General features: G+C 36.6%; 1 protein-coding gene across 4 annotated transcripts in view; it reads left to right on the forward strand.

The window, feature by feature from the left end:
• hdac9 (histone deacetylase 9) overlaps positions 1-20,426 on the forward strand; it is a 278,731-nt gene extending 258,305 nt beyond the window's left edge. For 3 of the 4 annotated variants that reach the window (XM_031903789.1, XM_031903790.1, XM_004915413.4), the window contains 4 exons: positions 3,276-3,398; positions 6,959-7,163; positions 8,071-8,288; positions 15,785-20,426. In XM_031903789.1, coding sequence (XP_031759649.1) covers positions 3,276-3,398; positions 6,959-7,163; positions 8,071-8,288; positions 15,785-16,084 — 846 coding nt within the window. In that variant the 3' untranslated portion in view covers positions 16,085-20,426. The remainder of the gene's footprint in view (positions 1-3,275; positions 3,399-6,958; positions 7,164-8,070; positions 8,289-15,784) is intronic. The other variant, XM_002933292.5, reaches the window with a different exon arrangement.
• The last annotated feature ends 442 nt before the right edge of the window (positions 20,427-20,868 follow it).

The raw sequence follows: 20,868 nt of genomic DNA on the forward strand, positions 1-20,868 counted from the left end.
TTCAGGCCTTGATGAGGCTCATCAAATATTTCTACACCTTTGTCACCAAGAGCCACAAGTCAGATCTTCTATATAAACTACATGTGTAGAAGCCCTTTCCATTTTTATTATTGCTTAATCAATCTTCACTGTGTAATATTGTTCATTAGAAAGACATCATAATGTGAGTTTAAACTGTGCATATTTTAGGGTCTTTTTAAACATGGTATATTTCTTTTGGTGCATATCTTTGTCTATTAGTGACTTTTATTACATTCCCCCATAATAATACTTAATGCCATTTTTGTTTGCTTGCTATGGGGAAAGCTTTCACCACCGGGGGGCACTATTGCATCAGACAGCTTTCTGCACTCATGGCAGCCAACTCTTCCCTTAACTTCCTTTCGTTCTGGAATTGTGTGATATAATTCATTGCTTGGGTGCCTAAGGGGACATATGTAGTGCACTTGGGTCATCCCCAGCAGCCAGTGGGTTAATGTTCATTTTATATGTTGTCAGCCATTATACAACCTAAATATTTACACACGTGCTTTCATGGCAGCTATTACTTGTCCCATAGTTGCTGTGTTTTTTTTTTCTAGAAGTGTATTGACCAGCCCTTTGTTTCTCTTAAACAAAGGGTAATCAGCCACTATTTACTTATGTAATCCATTGGAACATTATGCTGGCATAATGCTAAAATACAGGGAGCTTTTTAAAAGACTATAGACATTTATATGGAAATTCTATTAGTTATACACATTAACTGGCAGTCCTGCTGAGTTCCCTGCTCTCCCCACTATGTTTTATATATTACAGTCTGCTGGCAAGGACATAAGCAGCACAAAAAAGATGATATGCATAATCATTTGAATAAGGGCAATGGTGCACTGGGCATTCTATAGAAATTCCATGTGTCATAAGCCACCAGATTCCCACTGACTTATTGGAAGAGATCACTTACAATCTTAGGCGTCTTGGTTGTTGTCACTGTCCCAAAGGAAACCTTTGTAATGAAACTCCCCTTGGAGTCCTTGCCCTAAACCTGTCTATACCTCTGTCCCTAGGGAGCCTACAGTATTACAGTGGCACTTCCAATAAAAGTGTGAAGGCTGAGGATGGGTGGCTGAAGGCAGCCTGGGGACACACTGGCAGACAAGCCCTCAGGGAGTCGCTGCCAGACTGTCTGCAGACTGTTTGGCATGTCTGTTCATCATGGAGTTAAGCATACTAGACTGAACAATATCGTGCCCATTGCTTTCTCTTTTGCCAGTACTTGTGCCCATGGCAGTGTCCTTATGTCCTACTCAGTGTTCTGACATATTGCTTTGATTTTACCTACTGCTTTGAATTCCATCAACTTGTCCAAAAAATATTTCCATAACTATATCATTACAATATGGGAATATATATGGTGTTGCTACTTCTATGCCAAAGCAAATCTTTTCTATATATATACCTATAGTTTATGTAGTTCCTTACACAATCCATATAATCATTGGGCTGACATGTATGTTCAGCAGAGCACAGATGCATGAGATTCTATGTAACATCAGTTGCAGTATTTAGGCGTACTGAGGATGTTGGGAGTAGTAGTTCACTCAGTTCTGGTCACAGGTCTTTACATTCAGTAGTTTTGGACAATGGATTCTGCATTTGCCTTCAAGCTTTCTTGTGCATGTGGCTTCGTACATTTGTTTCTAGACCTTTATACACTTTAGGGCACATTTACTTACCCAGGTGCAGTGAGCAAAGTGCAAATTTGAGCGCAATCGCCATGTTTTTTTTCACCACAATGTGTTTTTCCCAGAAATTGTGTATTGAGCAGGTGATTATCTTAATGCACTATTGCAGATGTGTCGCACAACTATTTTTTTATTTTTTTTTTTAAAACATCATTTCATTTATTTTATTTAATGGATTGATTTCTGCCCATTCTGGTTCTTTAAATTTGCCACCAAAGACTAATAAAAAGGTCAGTGGTTCCCATCCATCCATCCTACTGGGGAGGGAATTTAATGGCACATAACAATGAATGGCTATTTTCTCGATTTCCTATAAATACAGTAATCTAACACCCTTTACTACTGTGCAGCCCTTTCTGTTGATCATTCCCCCCTTGGGTCCACACAAATGTCAGAGAGAGAATTACTCATCGGCACTCATCTGGCGCGCTCTTGGCTCAGCCCAGGCTATGGGCAGCATCGCAAAACAAAATCGTGCCGAGAAGGGGTTATATTTTTGCATAACATCCTGTGTTTTTGTGTTGCGCCGTTGTGCACTGACAGGAGCACATTAGCCAAATTTATTTTCTTTAGTTAATTGATATCCCAGATTTATCCATGACAAAACCTATACACTTTCCAACCTCTAAATGCTTGACAAGTTATTATATTTACTTAGTCAATCCTGGGTGTGCTGTATCCTTCTTAGAGGTGGTCTCTTAACACCGGTCCATATGCTTTTTGTTTGGGAAGAAAGCAGTCACTGTTGTCATACTGTTACACAGGGTATTCTTTTTCAGTGATGTGACTCCCCTGGGCGTAATATATTGCCACAGCTCCCGATCGCAACGAGACCTATGTGGCTATTATTATGGAGCAGCAGAAGATGCTCACAACAGAATGTGTAATTCAAGGAAAGCTGCATTAGACCACATGTTAAAAACTTCCACTGAAAATTCCACTAATACAAATAATCTATAAGGAAATGTGTTACTAAGAACTGTTCTTTCTCTCTCTATATATATATCTATATATATATATATGTTATTGCTGTGCAGATCTCAATAAGTCGGTAAAGTTTGTAATGATGTTTGTGTTTGCATAATGAAAGATATAATTCTAAGCAGCTTTCCCATATACATTCATTCAGCATTTTATTGGTTATATGTAAATGCAATTGCTATGAAAAGGCGCATCTGTCTGTTTGCATTCTCTGCACTGCTGGCTCTGACTTCTAAAACAACGTTAGCCTACCGATTGATAGACATGGGGCTGATCTGACTTCTGTTACAGTGTTTTCATCTCTGATTAGCAGAATGGGATACACAAACCCTTCTCTCCCCTGTAATTTCATTTACAAATAACTTTAAAACCCTTGAAATATTTAATTAATATATATTAAAGAGTTTCTTTCATTATGCCCACAAAATATGATTTTGAGAACTCCTTTAAATTCAATGAAGTCGATTACAGAAGCATATACACTGGCCAGCTGCTTAGATGAAACACATTTGTTTGGGCTAACATTATTATTTTAGATTATACTAATTATAATAATCATTTGTTTTTCAGAATCTGGTTTCACATCATCATCTTGTGCATCATGAAAAGTCTTTAAACCTTCTAAACCTATATACATCCCCTTCTTTGCCCAACATTACTATAGGACTGCATGCAACAGCTACTCAGCTTAATGTAAGTAATATATTTATTTCTATGGGAGTGGGTAGGTCTGTTTAATGTATAGAACTGTGCTTTGGTGGTGGTGTTTTGGGCTAAATGAATACAAAGGTGTTTTTTGTTCATCACATGACATATAAATAAGTAAAATAGAGCAATGAAAAGCAAAGTGTGATTTTTAGGTTCATTTCACAGAGGTGTGATCTTTGCATTATGGCTGTGGGCTTAACCAATTTTAAAATACATGGGAATAAAACTAGTCTATAAAGAACAGGAAAGATCACAGGAGTGGCCAGAGACTGCAGAAAAATCTTAGGCACACAGCCAACCCTACCAGGACCCCACCCTCCTGCCCACTAGCACCCCAGGTCCCCGTCTGCTCTTAGGTAGGAGAGCGGCTGGAAAGAGGGGGTTTCTATACACGAGGAAGCAGACCCCACAGTCCAGCTGCCCTGTCCCCCGGGGCCCCCGAGCTACCACAGGGTCTGCTTTCTCTATAGTTATGCCACTGACAAGATAAATATATTATACTAATTTTGGAAATTAGGAGAACCAACTTAAAACTACAGTATAAACAAAAAAAAAATACACATGAAACCCTCCTCTCTCTACAAAGTCATCAAATGTATTATTCCACAAGTTTAGGAGGGCAACAGGGTTACAAAAATGTGTATACTCAAATTAGTTTAAAATAAGTTAACTTCACTAAGCATGTATATGGAATAAAAAATACTTTGGGTGTCAGTTAGCTGTCTTTCTGGTCAGAGAAGCTGCCATACCATTTACTATTTTTATCCACAGTGCCCTTTCATAGCCAGTAGGTGGAATCCCTACTCCACCTATTCCAAGTGCTCTCACTACAATAGCATATGTTTAATAACCAGCCCAGGCATTCACAAATTGTTCCTGCTCCTTTAATGAGAACTTTGTTCAGCAGAGAAGCAGGCAAGCATTGCAGAGGGCTTATCATAGTGTTAGGACTACATTAAATCTGCAGTATGATTATGGCTTAGATAATGTTGGTATTTACTGGGCAAATTGTGATTTGTACAAAGAATTGAGATTAACACCACATTCTAAGGTTGTTAATCTAAATCATCCTATATAAATAAAGCATGATAATAAAGTTTGTTTGCTGCATAGTATATTCAGTTTTGAATCTAGGCCCATGTCTTCTTACACAATGATTTAAACTGAGTAGCAAAGTGTTTGCAGGGATTCAGTAGAATTGACTGATTCTATAACTGCTGTTGACTCTTGATATAAACATTCTACAATGACATTTGAATGGAAGGCATCATTCAGGAGCAGAGCATGTGAATGAGAGTGTGAGGGGCACATCAAAGACCCACAAGTACATAGGGAGTCAGATAAATGGGAAAGAGGACAGGGCAGTGAAGAAGAACAGGCCATGGAGAAGGAGGAGTGAGAGGCACAGATTGGAAAGAAAAGCAATATATTACGCAGCAGACAATGTTTTTAACTTTTCAAATGTCAGTGCTGATAAGCCCGCAGCTCAGAAAAGTCATGAATAATTATGATGTGTCTTCAATATGATAAAAGCTCCCTCCTGACTCCCACACAAAAATCTGCAGTTTGGGCTAAACCAACGAATAGGGTGCAGTTTAGGTTTGAATGAAGGGAATAAGATACTTACAGAATCCATTCTACGAATGGTAACCTGTTTGTGCTGCTGGATACTGGTATTTATGGGCCCAAGCTGGTGCTGGGGCAAATTTACAGTTGCTACCGATGTGTGCCTCATGCTACAATGTTAACAATAGTTTAAGGTTTAACTGTTTATTTTCCATGTTGGGACTATTTGTTCCCATAGCTGTTGGAATCCTTTTAGGATTTATATAAGTTATAGTACTCAGAGCCATCTATGGCATTCGACTACTCATATCTATTCATTGTTGTATCCACATAGGCCAGTGTGCTGCTGACATTTGCTGCTAGAGTCTAATGTGCAAATGCTGTTTTGGCACATTGTACCTGCTGGTGGCCGGTGCCTACTGCCATTACACATCTTTACTTATACTGTCCCCAATGAGCACAACATCCCAGTCTTGGATTCTATATACTTATATAAATATCCAACACACACTAATTTAGATCACTAGTACTTTTACTTTTCCATTTTCACTAATTAACTCTGGAGTGATTGCAGTAGAGGTTGAATGGCCAAAGTCAGTAATTGATCAGCAAAGCTTAAAGCTAAGTCGTAGTCATTTCCACTACTGCAGCATTTCCAGTTATTTTGCTGAATACTCTGTGTAGTTAATTGCATAGCCATGTGGACATTCATCAGGCGGTGTACATGACAGTGCTGGTAATTAGCTGGTTAATTAGTAGGGGATTTGTAACACAGTAGAGAATTGTGAACAGAAAACACTGGGTTCTGGGATAGACTCCAGAGTCCACTGGGAAAGAGATGAAAATATCTGGCTCCTTTCAGGAGAGAGGTTGGCACAGGTTCCACAGAAGGACACAGTCTACTCTAGCTGCTTACATATTATTACACCAAACCCACAGCTTACATTTAAGTTCATTTATATTTCCAGTAATGTTGAAAATAAATTTTAAGGGGAAGTATACTTTCTTATAATTTATGTTTTTTCTTTATACAGTATTCTTTGTGTCATTTTTGCAATTCCATTTTTTAAACTGAAACTTTTTGAAAGTATTGAAGCTTTACATATTAATATAATATTATTCATTCATCCCCTATTCTCCTTTTGCCTCCATACGTTTTATTACTCATACTCTGCGAATGGCACTGCACTATTGGGTTAAACACCTTCCTCTAGCTGTGACTTAGGCAACCATTAGTTTTTTTAATGATGTTGTCTGTACCTAATGTAAGTGCAAATTTGTATGCTACTACATGCTAGGAAAATTTACACTTAGCACTGTGCTTGTAAGGCCGTTTTGTGGTAAAGGGAGAGGCATGGCAAATATTTAATTATAAAACAACTCAGTTCTGATACTTGCCAAGTAGGGGCCTAGAACCTTTGCTAGAATAAAGACAACAGGACTTATTTTGGAAGGGATCCCATTGTGCTCTGTCTGTATTTCTGATGTTGCTATGTAACATTTGGGCATAGTGAGAGCTTGTGGGAGTGTATGTGGGATCATCCCCTGCTCTGCCTTATGAAATATAACTCTCCTTTCTAGCAATGAAGGTGGCAGCGGCCATGTTGGCCAGCCAGTGAGTGTTATACCACATACCTCCTGCAGGTGGGCCTACAGTGACTGCATATGCGCAGCACTAGCTCGTGTGCCAGATGGTTTTGTACATGAGCCTGTATTATTCATCTAGTTATACTTATCTAAAGAAGCAGTAAACAGATGTGCACAAATAGAAAAGGCACATGTTAAAGGAATAATTTGCTTCAGAGGGAAAATCCTTGTTTGTTTCAATGTTTCTTGATAAGCTGCTCCCTATTTACTAATGTATCCATTCACTGAGATCATTGTTATACCTGAGACAAAACACTGAATTCATTGACAGTGAAAGCTCCAAACGTGCATGTAATGAGATTAAAAGTTGTTTCTTTTCATTTGCAACTCAGACCTCATCTTCATTAAAAGAGCAACAAAAGTACGACCCTCAGGCACCCCGGCAGGGGGTTTCTGTGGCCGGACAGTACGCTGGAGGCATCCCTACATCCTCAAATCACGTTTCCCTGGAAGGAAAGACCAATAGCAGTCACCAGGCCCTACTGCAACACTTACTGTTGAAAGAACAGATGCGTCAGCAGAAGATTTTAGCTTCAGGTAATGCCATACAGTCACACTTAAAGACTCTTTAAGACTCTCTGTGATTTAATGAGATCAATTGACACAACTCTGAATTGCATATACGTTACTTACTGTAAGGCGTTATTTACTTCACACAACTGTGGAAAGTTACTGGTAAAATGAAATTACAATAAAGGTATTTTAGCTGAGTTGATTAATGAGTGGCAAATGAGGTTTCCCCTAAGGAATTTAGAGAAATCTTAGCATTCTAAATTAAGCAGTTACTTCTTATCTCAGCTTGACTTAACCTCTTTGGCACTTGATAAGTGATCTTTCTGATAGGTTTTTAAACAATCTGGTTGTTCACTATGTGGTCAATGAATAGATAGAAACCAATGGAAATCCATGCAAACTGTAAACTTGGGTTCCATTTAGTCAAGGAAGGCTCTTGGCTATAGGTTTCTACTCTCCATTGCTGGTAACACTGCACTGACCATGTCATACCATAGAAATCACAGCAGCCTAACTTTAGTGTCTAGTTGGTATATAGAATTAAGATGGTTCAATCGGTGCCAGTGGCACACTTCACTTTAAAGAACAAGACCTTTCCATTGTGATTACCTTATAATGGCACCACTTATATCCATTTACTTGGGTCAGGACTGCACTAGCATGCTAGTGTTCTTGAACATCAGTGGTGGAAATCTTAACCATTTGACACCTCCCCCTCTCCAACTTCACCTCATTTTCCTTACAAGTAGCCATAATTACAAATTTGCCAAGTTGTCCTATTAAGTAAAAGTATTAAGTTAATATAAATGTTTTATAGGGTTGTTTCTATTAAACTTATCCAGAGGTACAATTCAGACTATGCCCATATATTTATATAGTATATAGTATTTATATGTATCATGTATATGTATCACTTTGCTATTTGCTTCAGGTGGGACACCTGTTCTGCATCAGTCGCCCCTACCAGCTAAGGAAAGAGTTTCACCAGCTGGAAGAGTGGCTCACAAACTGCCTCGCCACAGGCCCCTTCACCGAACCCAATCTGCTCCTTTGCCCCAGAGCACACTGGCTCAACTGGTTATCCAACAGCAGCACCAGCAGTTCTTGGAGAAGCAGAAACAATATCAACAACAGATTCACATGAACAAAGTAAGTAAAATGCGAGTCTAGAAGGACTGTCACCTTGTAATGTTGGTTGTGAACTGCCTGGAACCCAAGCATTCCCAAAGCATGGATATTGATAACACATTATTTATGTTACATATACACTAAATACACATATACACTAAATAAGCTCAAAAATACATTTTACTAATCAAAATGTCTTTGATTGAGTCACTGGGCCTCTGATTGACCATAAGGAGCCTGCAGTGAGACCCATTGTATAGTATATTACCTTCTCTTAATATAAGGGTAGATTATATGGCTAAGAAGAGGAAACTTGCGCAATTTCAGTGAAATCGCGCAGCCGCGTATGCCATCCCACCGGTGATTTACATTTTCGCCGGTGGGATGGCAATCCGGGGAGATTAGTTGCCCGAGACACGGGAGATTTGTCGTGGGTGACTAATCTCCCCGTGTGCCAGAGCCCTAAAAGCTAATTTTAAGGTGAACAATCCCTTTAAAGTGTGAAAAGTAACGCCAGTCTTTGTGAGGCCTTCCCTGTGTGTTTTTTTAAATGCAAGCAAATATCGCTTCTGAATCCATAAAAACTCAATTAAACGGACCTTATCTGGAAAATACCAGTATATTTTTCTATGCAATAAGCACAGATAGTATAATTTCCTACAATTTTATTATTATTATTTATTTGCAAGCCAGTGATTTGTTTTGAGTGTGAGGCACCGGTAAAGCAAATATATAAAATAAAACTTCAAACATTAGCCAACTGTGTTGGGAGTACTGCAGATTATTGAATCTATTTTAATAGGGATATTGTACTTCAAAGCTGGAGCTGGAACTAAAACATTTACCTGTCTGATCCTGCTGTTTTATTTAGTTAGCCTTGCTTATCCTCATTTATACCTTCCATATGTAGAGCCTGATGCCTAGTATTACTGACGAGGGAACCATCACAAGGCTAACAGTTATAATGTGAAGTGCTATATTAGTGCGTTACTGGGGTCTTAGGAACTTCCTGCTAAGGACTAAGCATGAATGAAAATATTCACACTGATAAAATCTCATAAATTCCTAAAGATATTCCACGCTGTCAAGAAAAGAGAAGACTAGTCAAAATAATTATTATTGGATATATTAAAACCACACCACTTCTGGCAACTAGCAAAGGGCACTGACTCCACAGCTCTGAGCCCTGTAGTTAGCAAGAGCTCTACTGTATAGTAGGAAAAATATTGTGGAATTTCTGTTTTCTTTACCATTTCTACCATCTAAGCATCAGGGTTTGGCAAACAGACTTAGTTCTGCTTCTAAGGAAACAGACCAAGAAATATTTTTACAGTAGGTACCCAGTTATTAATGAAAAAGGCTATAGGTTTATCAAGAATGACTTTTTAGCAGAGTTTAAAATAAAGAAATTTAAGGAAAGAGAAAGAAACTAGACCGCTCTTGGCTGTGAGCAGCACTGGGTAGCAGTAAGGGATAACAGAATATCAATAGCAATTCTTATTTGTATACACTTTCCTGTGACCCTGGCCAGTGACACAAACATTTACCCTTGGCTCCTTTGACTTATGACATGTACACATGGTAATTTTTAGGTTTGCTGGGATGTGTTTGAAAAGTCTCTTAACGTGCAAAAGATATAGGACCTATACTGCTACTGCTTCAGTTAGAATATAGATGTGTCCGTCTGCCTCTCGGGCAGTTACTAGTGGTTACAGAGTGGCTATGCATACTCATCATATATAAGCATAGGTCTGGCATCTACTGTGTAATGAATGTCCATTCAAATGCTCCTTATCAGAGCAAGACTGCATTAGTCTCATGTGTACAACAGTATGGAATGGACACACAAAAACTACTACAAAACTGAAACAGACATTTCAGAATACTTGGTAACTCTTTTACAGTAAAAAAAGCCACTGATTATAATCACTTTGGGGTGACAGACATTGATTTTTACTGCCCCTGTAAAGCTATACAGCTATAAAGCCTATAAAGCTATACAAATTTTTCTCCAAAACCCATGCCACCCTTACAAGTTAAAAAATTCAAAAACAAGAAAATTTCCAAATCCTCACACAACTCTACTAAACATTACAGATGGTGCAAATACAGGTATGAGATCCGTTATCCAAAAACCTCATAATTATGGGAAGGCCATCTTCCATAGAATCCATTTTTAAAAAATAAATCTAATTTTTAAATATTTCCTTTTTCTTTGTAATAATAAAACAGTACTAACTAAGATATAATGAATCCTTATGGGAGGCAAAACTATCCTGTTGGGCTTATTTAATGTTTAAGTTATATTTTTAGCAGGCTTAAGGTATGGAGATCAAAATTATTGAAAGATCCCCTTGTCCCTGGGTCTCGGGCATTCTGGATAATGGGTCCCATACCTATACAAACATTAAACAGCACACAGTATACATTTTAGCTAGGGCTTTTGGTCTTTCCACTAATGCCCACCCAGACAAAACACTGATGTTGTGTCCTGTGAAAATATCCTGGATTAATAGTACTATTAAATGTATTGTAGTTTTGAAAGTAGGAGAGACATTAATTTCCTTTATCTGGTTTAGAGATTATCAGTTTTTTTCTAGCCATTAGAAAGACTGCCTTAGGTCTAGCTGTACAGTTATTGAAAGTACAGCACTTTCCCCGCCGAGTGCAACTTTAGAAGTCGCTTCTTTTATTAACATTTTAGAAGTGAATTTTCAGCCTGCTATTTTTTTTTTTGTAATCCTAAAAATACAAGAACTCTATTTTCACAGTTGATATTTCACCTATGCAATCCTCTATTTAAAACACCTTAAAAGTTGTACTTGGAATGCAAATTGTGGCATTCCATTCAAGTGTGGGTGGAAAAGCATTGCTTTACTTTTGAAATATTAATATTTGGAAATCTGAACCGTTCTTTCTTTTGGACGGCAGGCTGTTGTCAGATTTAATTCACTTCTGTGCACGGGACAGCTGGCTTCCTATGGCAGCACTTTGATCACTTTTACAGAATTTGATTTAACACAGTGGAACCCAACTGCATTAAAACTCAATGGATTATGTTTGTATCATTTCAGAAAATATAGGTACTTTATGATAGATAAATAAAGAAACAAATGCATTTTGGATTTTTATGCTGATCAATTGCTTTGTTTCAGAGCATGGCGTTGTACAGTTACACAATACACACAGGCACACATACAGTCTCCCCTGCAAGGCAATCTATGGATAATTAGCTCTGTATAATGAGATTATCCTTTTCTCTTTGTTCAGTAAAAAGAGACAATACCTTTGTTTAAAATACATGAATTGACATACATTATGTTCTAAATGTAGATATTCATTGTTAATTTAATTAACTAGCTGGCAAAGACATTTCAGGTTTCCTTAGGGTGAAGACACATGGAGCTACTAGTAGCAGCTACTTCTCGTGCCTACTAAATTAGACAATGCTGATCATTTACTGATAATTGTCTCTACATGTGTTTTAGCAGAGGCAATTCTCAGTATTGTCAATGGCAGGGTATTTTCTGGAGTTTAGTAGCCGTGAAAAAGTAGCTGCTACTAAGTAGCTCTGTGTGACTACACCCTTAGGGCAGTGACACATGGAAATTAGTCGCCCGTGACAAATTTTTGTTACCGCAGGTGACTAAACATGTAAATTGGTCTCTCAAGGAAACTTTATGGGCAACTTCGGGAAACTGAAGTGACGCGTATGCGATTCGCATTCTTACCATAGGGACGGCATTGCAGGGAAATTAGTCGCCCACGGTAACAAAGATTTATCGCAGAGTGACTAATATCCCCGTGTGCCACTGTCCTTAAGGGTAGCAGTAAGATACTGGATCTGGAAATTTTCAAGATAAATTGTATAGTTTTGTACAATGTATCTAAGCTTTATATACCATGGGTGATTCCTCTTTACGATCAAAGGAGGTGATCTGCAAACATTTTATTTTATCCTACATTTTGTCCTAAGCACAACAAAATGCAGTTGAAAGACTTTGCCTGCCCTTCTGGCTGATACGGCATTAACATTGGGGGCCTTTTATGTTAATATAAGCTCCGCTTTATGAAAATAAACTTTTCAAATTTAATCTGTTAAAATGCATGTACCATTTCTGAAATAATTAAGTTACTCTTCACTGTCCTCCTCTCAGCAATCTGACTCCCATTATCCTTTTTCCTTGCAGGAGTCAGAGCCTGAGTTTGATTGACAGCTCTAATACACCATAGTGTGTGCTTCTTTTGCCTAGACAATCTATTATTATTATTAACATTTATTTATAAAGCGCCAACATATTCCGCAGCGCTGTACAATAAGTAATCTATTATAATAATCTATTATAATAATCTATTACAATTACGTGTCTTTCAGTTAGCGGCTCCTACGCCTGCATGTAGAGAGACAGAATTTTTTAATATTGACATTTAGATAAAGTTCCTTGTTTCCATAATAAAGCTTATATTACATTTTTATGGTAGATACCCTGTGGCCATGTGGTAGGAAACCCACTTGGTTATGCAAGCTGGCATAGGAACATAAGTGATCTTCTGTCACTGCCATCCAGTAAGTTAATGAACAACATGGTGGTGACAGAAAGATTAACAAGAGGCAATTTTCTTTGCATTAGGGCTGATGTAAATTTTACTATGTACATTCGTTTTAAGAAAAGACCATTTGTATTTTAGTCATGCTTTTATGGATATGCCTCAGTTGCCTTTAAATTTCACAGAAACAAAGGGAAGTGGTATAATTTAAAGAAAATAGTTGCTGTTGTTTGTTGTCCTTTACAGAACTGTCTAAACAAGTTTATGTTCTATAACTGTTACAGACCTCAAAATATATTATTTAAATACTCCAGCTGGAAATATATGTTATTTTCCATCTGGGGAGTTTCATAAGTGAATGATAAATCTCAATATACCTTCTAAAGGTTTGAATGCATTTACCTTGAAAAATGTCATTCTTAAACCCCTCAAGAACAGTCCCACAATGCCACAAATACGCACCCCTTGGCTTTTATTAAAAACTGTTTTCTTTCATAATGTTTTTTTTTGCACAGGGACGTCATGCTAATGATCGATACTTTCTGAGTATGTCAAAGAAAAGCCATTGTTCATCCACAAACCACACTTTGGTGCTGTCATTCCTTTAATGTTACATTACTTCAAAGCCCGCTGGGAGAAATGAGCAGATAACCCCTAGCAGTATAACTGTTTCTTATTAACGTCCCACCCCCTTCAGTCCTGAGCATTCTTATAAAAAAAAAAAGTACATATGATGGTTAACCCTCTAACAACATTGTGCCTTCATTGAGGGAATTATACAGGATTGGCGGTGCCAGCATTAAAACAGCAATGTTCAAAACCAGAATGAAATATCATTTTTGACACTTTATTTTAAACAGAACCAGATGACATTATTGACAGTAATTCACTGTGAGCCCCTGATAGAATATTCTTTATACTGTGCAACCTTGCACCATTGTATCAAGTGAGGCAGCAAAACGGCACAACTGACTATGGGCAAAGGTAGTAAAATTTGTAAATGGGAAACAATTGCATCAATAATAATACAAATTAGTATTTTACAAAGCAGTATTCTTCATTAGACAGTGATTACACTGTAAATTGTAATTGCCCAGAGCACATTTTTAAGGACTGCTTGAAGGTGGCATAGTTTTTGATGCTAAAATAACTTTTTCTCCAAAACATTTTATTACATACACTGCTCTGAGTGCTCTATAGAGTTTGCAGTCTCTGGTGTATTGAGTTGCTAAATACTTTCATATATAGGTATAGGACCCGTTATCCAGAATGCTCAGGGCCAAGGGTATTCCGGATAAGAAGTCTTTCTGTAATTCGGATCTCCATACCTTAAGTCTACTGAAAAATCAATAAAACATTAATTAAACCCAATACGATTGTTTTGCATCCAATAAGGATTACTTATATCTTAGTTGGGATCAAGTACAAGGTTCTGTTTTATTACTACAGAAAAAAAGGAAATCAGTTTTAAAATTCTGAATTATTTGATTAAAATGGAGTCTATGGGAGACGGGCTTTCCGTAATTCTGAGCTTTCTGGATAATGGGTTTCCGGATAAGGGATCTGTATTCAGTTTATGCAAATGAAAATTGTTGATGCAGAGGAATAATGTTTCACATTGGGGTGGGCGGTTTATTAATTAAGTCAAAACTCAAGTCTTTTGTTTTACCTTCAATCGAGAGGCGAAAAAACAATTAAACTTTTCTGAGAATTTTTTTTTTCAATTGGTAGCTTATATACAAAAAAAAAACAAGGAAAAAATCTCAAGAAAATCTATTTTGCTCAAATTTGACTGTATAAAAAAACTTGAATTCATTTTTTCAATTAATAATTCTCCAAAATTTGAGTTTGGAAAACTTGAATTTGAAAATTCGAGATCTCAAAAAGAAAAAGGGGATTTTTGAATCTTTAATTAATAGGCCTCTGAATTTAGTGGTTTTTACTCATGACTAGTAGGCTTTACTTTGTATATGCATGCAGAGCTGTTGGACAATGAGGCGTACAGTGGGAGTTAAGTAGTCAATGATAGAGACTGTAGGAAGGATCCATGCGTATGAGACATGAGTATTGCATGAAACTTGTTTGGCATTTAGTTCAGTGTATTCTAATCAAAATGAATTAATGAAATCAGATTTATCAAGCCAAGGAGATACCCAGTTGCAAATGTGGATTTAATGAGTTACGTATGCAGGATAGCTTGCTGAGGGGATGTGTATTTTTCATTTATTTGGGACAGTATAATGGGATTCTACTAGTAAGCATCATTCTGTAGTTAGAAGGCTATTCATTCACTCTTCTTCATTGACCCAGCCATGTTCTGCTATACCTTTGGGGATGTATACTGAATCACTTATTCCAGTTATTTTCTATTGAGGCTATATGGATAATAGTTGCTGTAACATCTGTTATGTCTGTAATTACAATATGAGTGTAAATGCATTATATGCTTTGTAAGGACAATACTTCATGGTAATTCACTGTACTTGTTGAGAAATGTAGGGCATATCATCTTAATAGCATACTGTAGATATTCAGACACACGTATATGTCAGCTGCTATTCCCTTGTAATTGTACAAGGAACATTTTGATTAATGCTATTATTGTATTCACCAATTCTGACATCACAGGGATATTCCCTGTATTACATGCATTAAACATTACTTATTCTGTTTTGTCATAATAAGGTTTTCTACATCAGTGCTGCCTAGTTTTCCATGTTGTTTGTCAAATATCCAAAAAACAAACTGTGGATCTGAATATAAAAGCAACTAATGTCATGCAAGGAAGACAATGAGCCTTGAGGCCATAAAGAGGGCTTGAAGAACATCCTCTGGCCCACAGATATCAAACTGGAGAGCTCTTCTCCATAGTAACCAATAAGAATATACTCACTATCTACTATATCTTTGCAGAGGTGTAAAAAGACGTGTTTTCATTACATTTAACACCTGTGCATTTTATTTTAAAGATACTTTCCAAATCTATTGAGCAACTTCGACAACCTGAGGGGCATCTTGAAGAAGCCGAGGAAGATCTTCATGGAGATAATGTGATACAAGAAAAGAGTTCCTCTGCAGACAACACAAGAAGTTACAGCAGTACAGATCTTAGGACAGGACATCTCGGATCTGTAAAAGTGAAAGAGGAGCCACCAGATAGCGAGGATGAAATTAAAACACACCTTCAGTCTGAACAGAAGGCAGTTTTTGTGCAACAGGTAATAGGCAAAGATTTAGCTCCAGGATTTATCATTAAAGTTATTCTTTGAAGTTTGATACAGGCACTTACTATAAAACTTTTGACAATATGGTACAATTTAAAAAAAAAAATTATTTATTCAGAACCAGTTTTCAGCACCCAACGGATTTTTTTCTGGTCTGTCTTTTCGATTTGAGAATAGGAATCCTGACATTCAACTCTTCATATTCCTTTTTTCATTTGTTTGTAATCTTGCCCCTATTGCTGGAATATCTGTGTTAGAAGAGACTAAGACGAAATACTAAAAAAGTGATTGTGCTTATCAAATCTACCTTTATTGGATGTATTTGTCTTTAGTCATAGATGGCTTCCTGGTTTGATTTACATTATGAGAGCTGCAATGCATTGGCATTTTAGAGCAAGTAGAAATGCTCAGAAATATCTGTTATTTAAAGAAGCAATCATATTTCTTGCAGCAGGGCTGGTATAACATGAAGGAACTAAATACTACCATACATACATTTTCTATTGTGTCCAAAGTATTCTACTAGTAATCATTACCCTTTCCATTGCTTTACTTAAGGGAACATATAGAGTGGTGCAAATAGGAAAAAACTCTCACCCCATGGCAAAAACAGACAAAAAATATATCTATATTTATTAAATCCTCTCCCTAAATGCTGCACATATAGGCAGATGTTTTCAGAATCCCCTGTCACTTTGCAAGTGACTTAGGTATTGCGCCAGTTATATGTTAGGGGACAATGATAAAATAAACTGATTAAAGATATCCTTCTCATAAAAGTGTGCTAAAGGGGGTTCGGGGGGGGGGCCACATCACTAGTGCAGCGAGTGCTCTTGCACTCTCTCCACTAACAGAGTTAAACTTCCGGTTTGAAAAACAGAAATTCAGCTCTTACCAGGAAAGGCTTTTTGCCACCCCTGGTAACTTTGGGGGCGTTCCCGTCGAAGGCAAGTTTCTCAACTCGCCTCATGGCAGCAGCGCCCCTGGCGTTCAAGGCATGTCTTTGTCAAAATAGGGGTTTTGGATGGCCATGAACTGTTACCTATTTATACCTTTGTTAAACATAGAAATAGTACTTTTGTTAAAGATGAGTTTGCAACTAACAAAATTTAAAAACATTTTATTATATAAGGGAATATCAAGACATTACAAACATTGTCAAATTCTGTGTGACAGAACAATGCCCCTTGTACAACCACTTAGCAAGAATGTGTCACTCACCCCAACAAGCCACCCCTGGCACAGATCCCAATCTAGCACAACTTTACTGCAAGACTAAAGAGGTTTTGGATCACCAGGACCTCAAAATTCTTGTTGGCAAAATGGCTTTTTTTTTAAGGAGAAGACTTTTCCACTACTTTATACTTTCTCCAGTAATTTTTCGAGTAATGGGATTAAACTTTTCAGGAGAGGTAATGTTTGATCCAAAGTAGGGAAACTATAAGCAGGGAGAAATTTCTAACTGCATTTATTCTGATGGGTTCCAAGTCTTCCTGAGTTTTCCTACTTAGTGGGAGTTTACTCGGAGGGAGGACAAAGAGAGTGAGTTGGACAGCACAGCACCTGCTTTTGGCTTCTTTAGATTTAGTAAAGTTTCATTCATTTCAATGTTTGTTCCCACATAATAGCTTCAGTTAAAGTGAGAATTTGGTTCCTCAAACACTATATGGAAATGTCTTTCACAGAACTCTGGTAACAATTAAAAGAAAATGTAATTATGTCCTTGTCAATAAATATGTGATAAATGACATGTACATAAGGAAAGCCTTGAACGTTGAAAGCGTGACCAAAAGTTAAGCTTGACTTATAATTTTTGTATAATGTGCAAACTCTCATTTCGCCATACGTTTTGTTAGGTAACCTGAACTGTGGGCATGTCATGTTCTGGAGAAACAGCCTGACTTTCAAAAACAACTTGCTGGAGGAGAAACAGGGATATGGCATACTCTAAATCAACGACAGAACCTTCCATAACAAGCGATAACATCTTTCATTTTACTGTGACCATCATGGACGGCAAGAAATAACACAAGTGTTAATGCAGACTCCATTTTCTTGTTCCATATAGCATTACTGCTGTCAGTTTATAAAGGAAAATGCTGTTCATCATCATTTTTTGGACAAATACTATTTACCAAAATGTCTGCACCTTTTCCTTAAAGGCTCTTTCATGGAAATGCAGGTATCAGAAACATATTTTTACTTGAATGTTGCATAATTCTATATACAGGTATAGGATCTATTATCTGGACACCTGGTAACCAGAGAGCTGTGAAATGGAGCAAGTCAATTTCCCAATGTGTCCTATTTGTAACAAAAAAAAATCTTGTTTTTAATTTTTTTGCAAATTAGCCTGAATTCATGCAAAATGATCTTTTTGGGCTTTTGAACTGTTTAAATGGTTTAATAACTACAAGGCATAATGCTCCATATTCATGAAAGGCCCCAAACATGTAGATACCATACTGTTGCTGTTATCGGAAATTTGTTACACAAATTATGACATTTCAGTTGGGGATGTTCAAGCTGCCACATTAAAAGGGGTAAGTTTTGTTCGAATGCAAATTTGTTTCACAATTTGACATTTTTTTGCACAAAAACTTTGAAATTATTGTTTCCAAAACTCCAATGCTTGATATTTGTTAAGCGCAAAAAATGGAAAAACTTGAATGTAAAACGTAGGCAACTAAAAGCTTGCGATTTGATGCAGAATTCAGTCGGAATTGTTCTAGGAAAAATGCATGTGTTTTTTCAATTCAAGTTCTTTTGAGTTCTTTTTCATTTTTTGAGTTTGTAGACCCATGGAAAATACTGGCTAGAATATGAATTCAGTGTACGAATTCAATGTATTTGAGGGTTTTTTTCATGGTTTAATTTGATCAAGTTTTTATATTCAAATTCAAGGTAAAATTTTGAGTTCAAATTTTTAAAAAATTCAAAAATTTTACAGATTTGAAAATTAATAAATAAGCATTCATATTTTAAACCTGTAATAGATGGAGGGCCCTGACTTGTATTTCTCTCTGTTCAGTGACACAGAAGGCAGCCTGCGCTTACATACTTATATTACTGTGGTACTAATATTATCGGAATTTAGCAAATCTGATGAATGCTGATAAAAATGAGTCCGGAGAATTTATAGCTTTCATTTTCCGGAAGAATTCCACTGGGAATTTTTTCATTCACTAAATATTCATAATTGTAATCATAATCACAATTAGAGTTGATTTCATAAGGACTTCATTACTATCCTGTCAGTGTGTTGGGAAACGCTGTTGTTACAGAACAACCCTCCCAACTCTTCCTCTTTCTCTTTCCATCCAATGTTATTCACTCATTGAAACCAAGTTGCCATTGGTTGCTAGGAACTCATTACATTCTTTATCTATGGATAATATCTATTGCTTTTGGGAAAGGAATTTTGTAGCAAACAATGAAACATTTCCATTTCCCACTCCTATAGGAAGGCTTATATAAAGGTTTATTAATAGTTTAAACGCTTCCCACTGGAATTTTCCCTTTCACATCTATCTGTACATTTGTTTTTCTATAAATCTTAATTCTACATTTTTTTTTCTAATTTATTGAATTAAAGTTATACAATCAATATTTGCTAAATATAATTTATTTGAAGGAACCATATGTAATGTACATGATTTTCTTTGTTTATTAATAATTTATGAAAAAAAATCAATAAAAAAAAGGCCCCATTTTCACCTGGAAGTCTTAAACTCAAAATGCCTACACAGTTTGCTATTTCTTGTGCAACATATAATCCTACCTGCATTGGTACGCCTGATTTTGTCGGCCCACTAAAAATGGCAACAGTGGCTGACATGTTCTTCAGGATCCAAGAACTTTTATCTTTTTTATCTTTTAAAGGACTAAGTAAATAGGGTTATGGTTATTTGTCTTACATTTGTATACTGGACATCACATTTGTCTAGAACAGTAGTGGTATGTGGTTCATATGTACGCATTAATGTGCAACGGAATATACCCATATTGTAATGCAATGTACCCGCACTCAGACACACACACACCTACTAATGAGAGAGCCGGTGACAAACAGAAGATTTGTATATTATGATGTAAACCAAATGGAAATTGTATTTGTATATTTCATGTCCTTCATAGTTCAAGTATTATATGCTGTTTATCCCATCAATGACACAAAGGAAAGGGATTTTCTAGAACTATGTCACATCAGATACAGGTAACATGTTTCTGTTATATGTACGTATGGCATTTTAATCTATTGTATTTATTTTCACCTGTAGCGGGGACTTTGCTGTTTTGTGTTGTAAATAGATTATGATTGTATTTTTTTTTGCCTTATGTTATAATTTAATTATTTTCACAAATAAAAAGTTTTTCTTTTTTTAAACCTGTTTCTTTTTTTTTTGTTACACACACATGCGCTCCTTTTGGTGGTGTTATAGTTCAGAAGTGCCATTAACACCCGAACTGAATTCAACTGTTTCAAGGAGTATCTTCTTTAAAGGAAAACTATACCTGCAGAATAAATATTGAACCAACAGATAGTTTATATTATGTTAAGTGGCCTATTAAAGAATCTTATCATACTGGAATATATATATATCAGTAAATAAAAAAAATGAGTTCCTTTATTACCTTTGCCTTTTACCCTGAGCAACCATTTAGTGATGGGCTGTGTGCTTCCCTCAAAGATCACCTGACAGGAAATAATGCAGCTCTAACTGTAACAGGAAGTAGTTTGGGAGTAAAAGACAGGACTTTGTGCATTAATTGGCTGATGTGACCTATCATAGTACATACTAAAAAGTATTTTTTTTTATAAAAATGGT

This window comes from Xenopus tropicalis, chromosome 6 (assembly GCF_000004195.4).
Source record: "Xenopus tropicalis strain Nigerian chromosome 6, UCB_Xtro_10.0, whole genome shotgun sequence".
Taxonomy (NCBI): Eukaryota; Metazoa; Chordata; class Amphibia; order Anura; family Pipidae; genus Xenopus; species Xenopus tropicalis.